General features: G+C 41.4%; 1 protein-coding gene across 1 annotated transcript; it reads left to right on the top strand.

Annotated features, from left to right (window-relative positions):
• Window positions 1-216: 216 nt before the first annotated feature.
• On the top strand, window positions 217-891 carry LOC119368659. Its single transcript, XM_037633859.1, has 2 exons — window positions 217-429; window positions 544-891. Exons 1-2 carry the CDS (start codon window positions 339-341, stop codon window positions 720-722), a joined length of 270 nt encoding a protein of 89 aa, XP_037489756.1. The 5' UTR covers window positions 217-338; the 3' UTR covers window positions 723-891.
• Window positions 892-2,484: the final 1,593 nt, after the last annotated feature.

The following is a 2,484-nucleotide window of genomic DNA, read 5'->3' as shown; positions in this document are numbered from 1 at the left end:
AGAAATTCCGATTCCCTCGATCCCATAACGCGGGTAGTGGGGTAGTACTCAACTGTCGCGCTCTGAGTACGAGTATGGCACTACGTCCTAGCTAGCTAGCTCGCACGCGCGTGGGCCTTGTATGAAGAACGCCGGTGCGCGTGGTCGGTTGGTGGCGCCGCGCCGTGTATAAATACCGCCCCCCGGCGATGCCAACATGACTCACTCTACCTTGTCGCCACTCACAGCTGAGCTGAAAGCAATAGCCTCATTCACCAGCGTCACCACTCACAGCTGAGCCGAAAGCAATACCACCAACCAGCTAGCTCAGCAGCTTGGATTTACCAGCACCAGCTCCCATGGCCAGCTTCGCCGCCCAGCTCCTGGACGTGTTTTACGACCTCGTCGAGCGCGTCACCGGCTACAGCGCCCGCGCCAAAGACGACAAGGGTACGTAAACACAGACGCGGACACTCCTATGACAACGGCATTGCTGAAGTTGTAGCTAATTTCTATCTATAATTGCTAATGATTCGCGACGTGTGTGGCTTCCTGCGCATGCAGATCTACAGAAGCATAGCAAGTTGGCAACTACGGAGGCTTTCCGGACGGGGGAAGTTGTCGAGATCAGGTCCAGGAAATCTCCCGGTTGTATCAGGGGGGTCAGAGGGCCAGGTCAATTAACCTGGATGGTATGTAGAGCCAGCCTCTACGTACGGCAGAGACATCCGTGTGGTTTCTGATAGGTCATAGCCTCAAAATGGTGTGCGGAGTGTTTCAGTTTGTTACAATGTTCTATCGTGTCTTGCTATGTTAATTAACTTCCTGATCGGGGTTTATGTGTGTTGTTCTCATGTGCTTGTAACTTGATGAACTTGCTTGTTAATTTCTACCGATCAAGTGTTTGTTTTCTCTCCAAGCTTACTTTCTACGAAATGCTTTTTTTTAATGCATGGTGAAAGGAAAGACATGAATGCTCGTGAAGACAAGAAAAGTAATTGAAAAGATGATTGCATCTAATGAGCCTGTGGTGAGGCTATCATTTATGTGATGACATTAATTGAACATGTCCGTGCGTTGCAACGAGAGAAAAACCTCCAAAGGAATTTTTTTTCTTCATTCATTAATTCAGAAACCGAATATAACATTAAGATGGTTGATGGTGGAGGTGATGAAAATAGATCACTTTTTATCTAACTATCTGACTCCAAAATACTCGATTCAGAATATTCAGAAGCCCAAGATAATATTGAGATGATTGGTGATGGAAATGACAGCAATGGATACTCATTTTTATCCGATTCCAAAACACTCTATTCAGAAAATGTTGCTGAATTTAAATACCGGTTATCAAAATCGTCAGCAATTGTCGATTCAATATTGTGATTCCTTTTCTACAATAACAACATCGAAATAAAAGTTAAACCTCCCATATTCAGATTGTTATGCGCAAACACCGTGCACCCACTCAAGTACAAAAATTTATGCAGAAGAAATAATATGTTAGAAAGTTTTCTAACACAAATGGTGAAGTCTAAATGTACTCATTTTATTTAATGCATCATGATTATTTCAACATGAAGGACGAACGAACTTACTAAAAACAGTTATTTTCATTTTTCTTAAAGTTGTATTTCTTCCATAAATAGCACTCACCGGTGAGTGCTAGGTAACTGAAAACTGGCGAGCTTAGTCTCTTCCACAAGTATCTCTGGAAGTCAAGAATAAGACAAGGAGAGCAGGATAAATATTGTGTTTCTCTATTAGTTAAAAAAACAGGTGTGTGTTAAGATATTAACAATCTTGGCTATGGTGCGAGGACCAAGCATCTTGTGAAATTGTATGCCACAAAATTATTGGAGAGTTTATTTATATCCACATGAGATCATTGCGGGCTCTCTAACAACTTCGGGCATTCTGGAACAATCTTAATTTGGGAAAGTTACGAGTGAGGGAGAATTTTAAGATATTAGTTAAATTGTCGTATATGGAGATTCTATCAGCCATTTCTAATTTATTTCATAACAGGCAAGCAATGTATGATTTGTTGTGATCCCTCACCAGTTTGGTTCTTTGATTTCTTAAAACTTGTGAGTTTAAGGTGGAGAGATTTTTCAATACTCTTACTCAGGACTGGACATACCACAAATTATGAAACTAGACACCGGAAAGTATATAAAACTATGATCTTTTCCTAAACCAGTGTAGTAATTGTGGTTGAGATACATTTGGTAGTTAGAGATAGTCTGGGATTAGATAGGAATTGTTTCCGTCTTATCTCTAGGAGGCGGGGAGGCGACGTCTTACCCTCGAGGTCTTGTACTCAATATACACTTGCCCTCGAGGGTCAATCATACATCCACCGCATTACGCAAAAACCGCCGACTAATTTCTCCAACAAGAATCAGTTAAGTAGGGGGGGGGGGTCGTTTAAAGAAAATTCGAATATTTTTTAGAACAAAATTTTTATAATTAAATCCATATGGTTATGCCTTAAAATAGTAC

Source organism: Triticum dicoccoides, chromosome 2B, assembly GCF_002162155.2.
Source record: "Triticum dicoccoides isolate Atlit2015 ecotype Zavitan chromosome 2B, WEW_v2.0, whole genome shotgun sequence".
NCBI classification, from domain to species: domain Eukaryota; kingdom Viridiplantae; phylum Streptophyta; class Magnoliopsida; order Poales; family Poaceae; genus Triticum; species Triticum dicoccoides.
The sequence above is the reverse complement of the archived record's forward strand: the minus strand, read 5'-3'. Positions and strand labels throughout refer to the sequence as shown.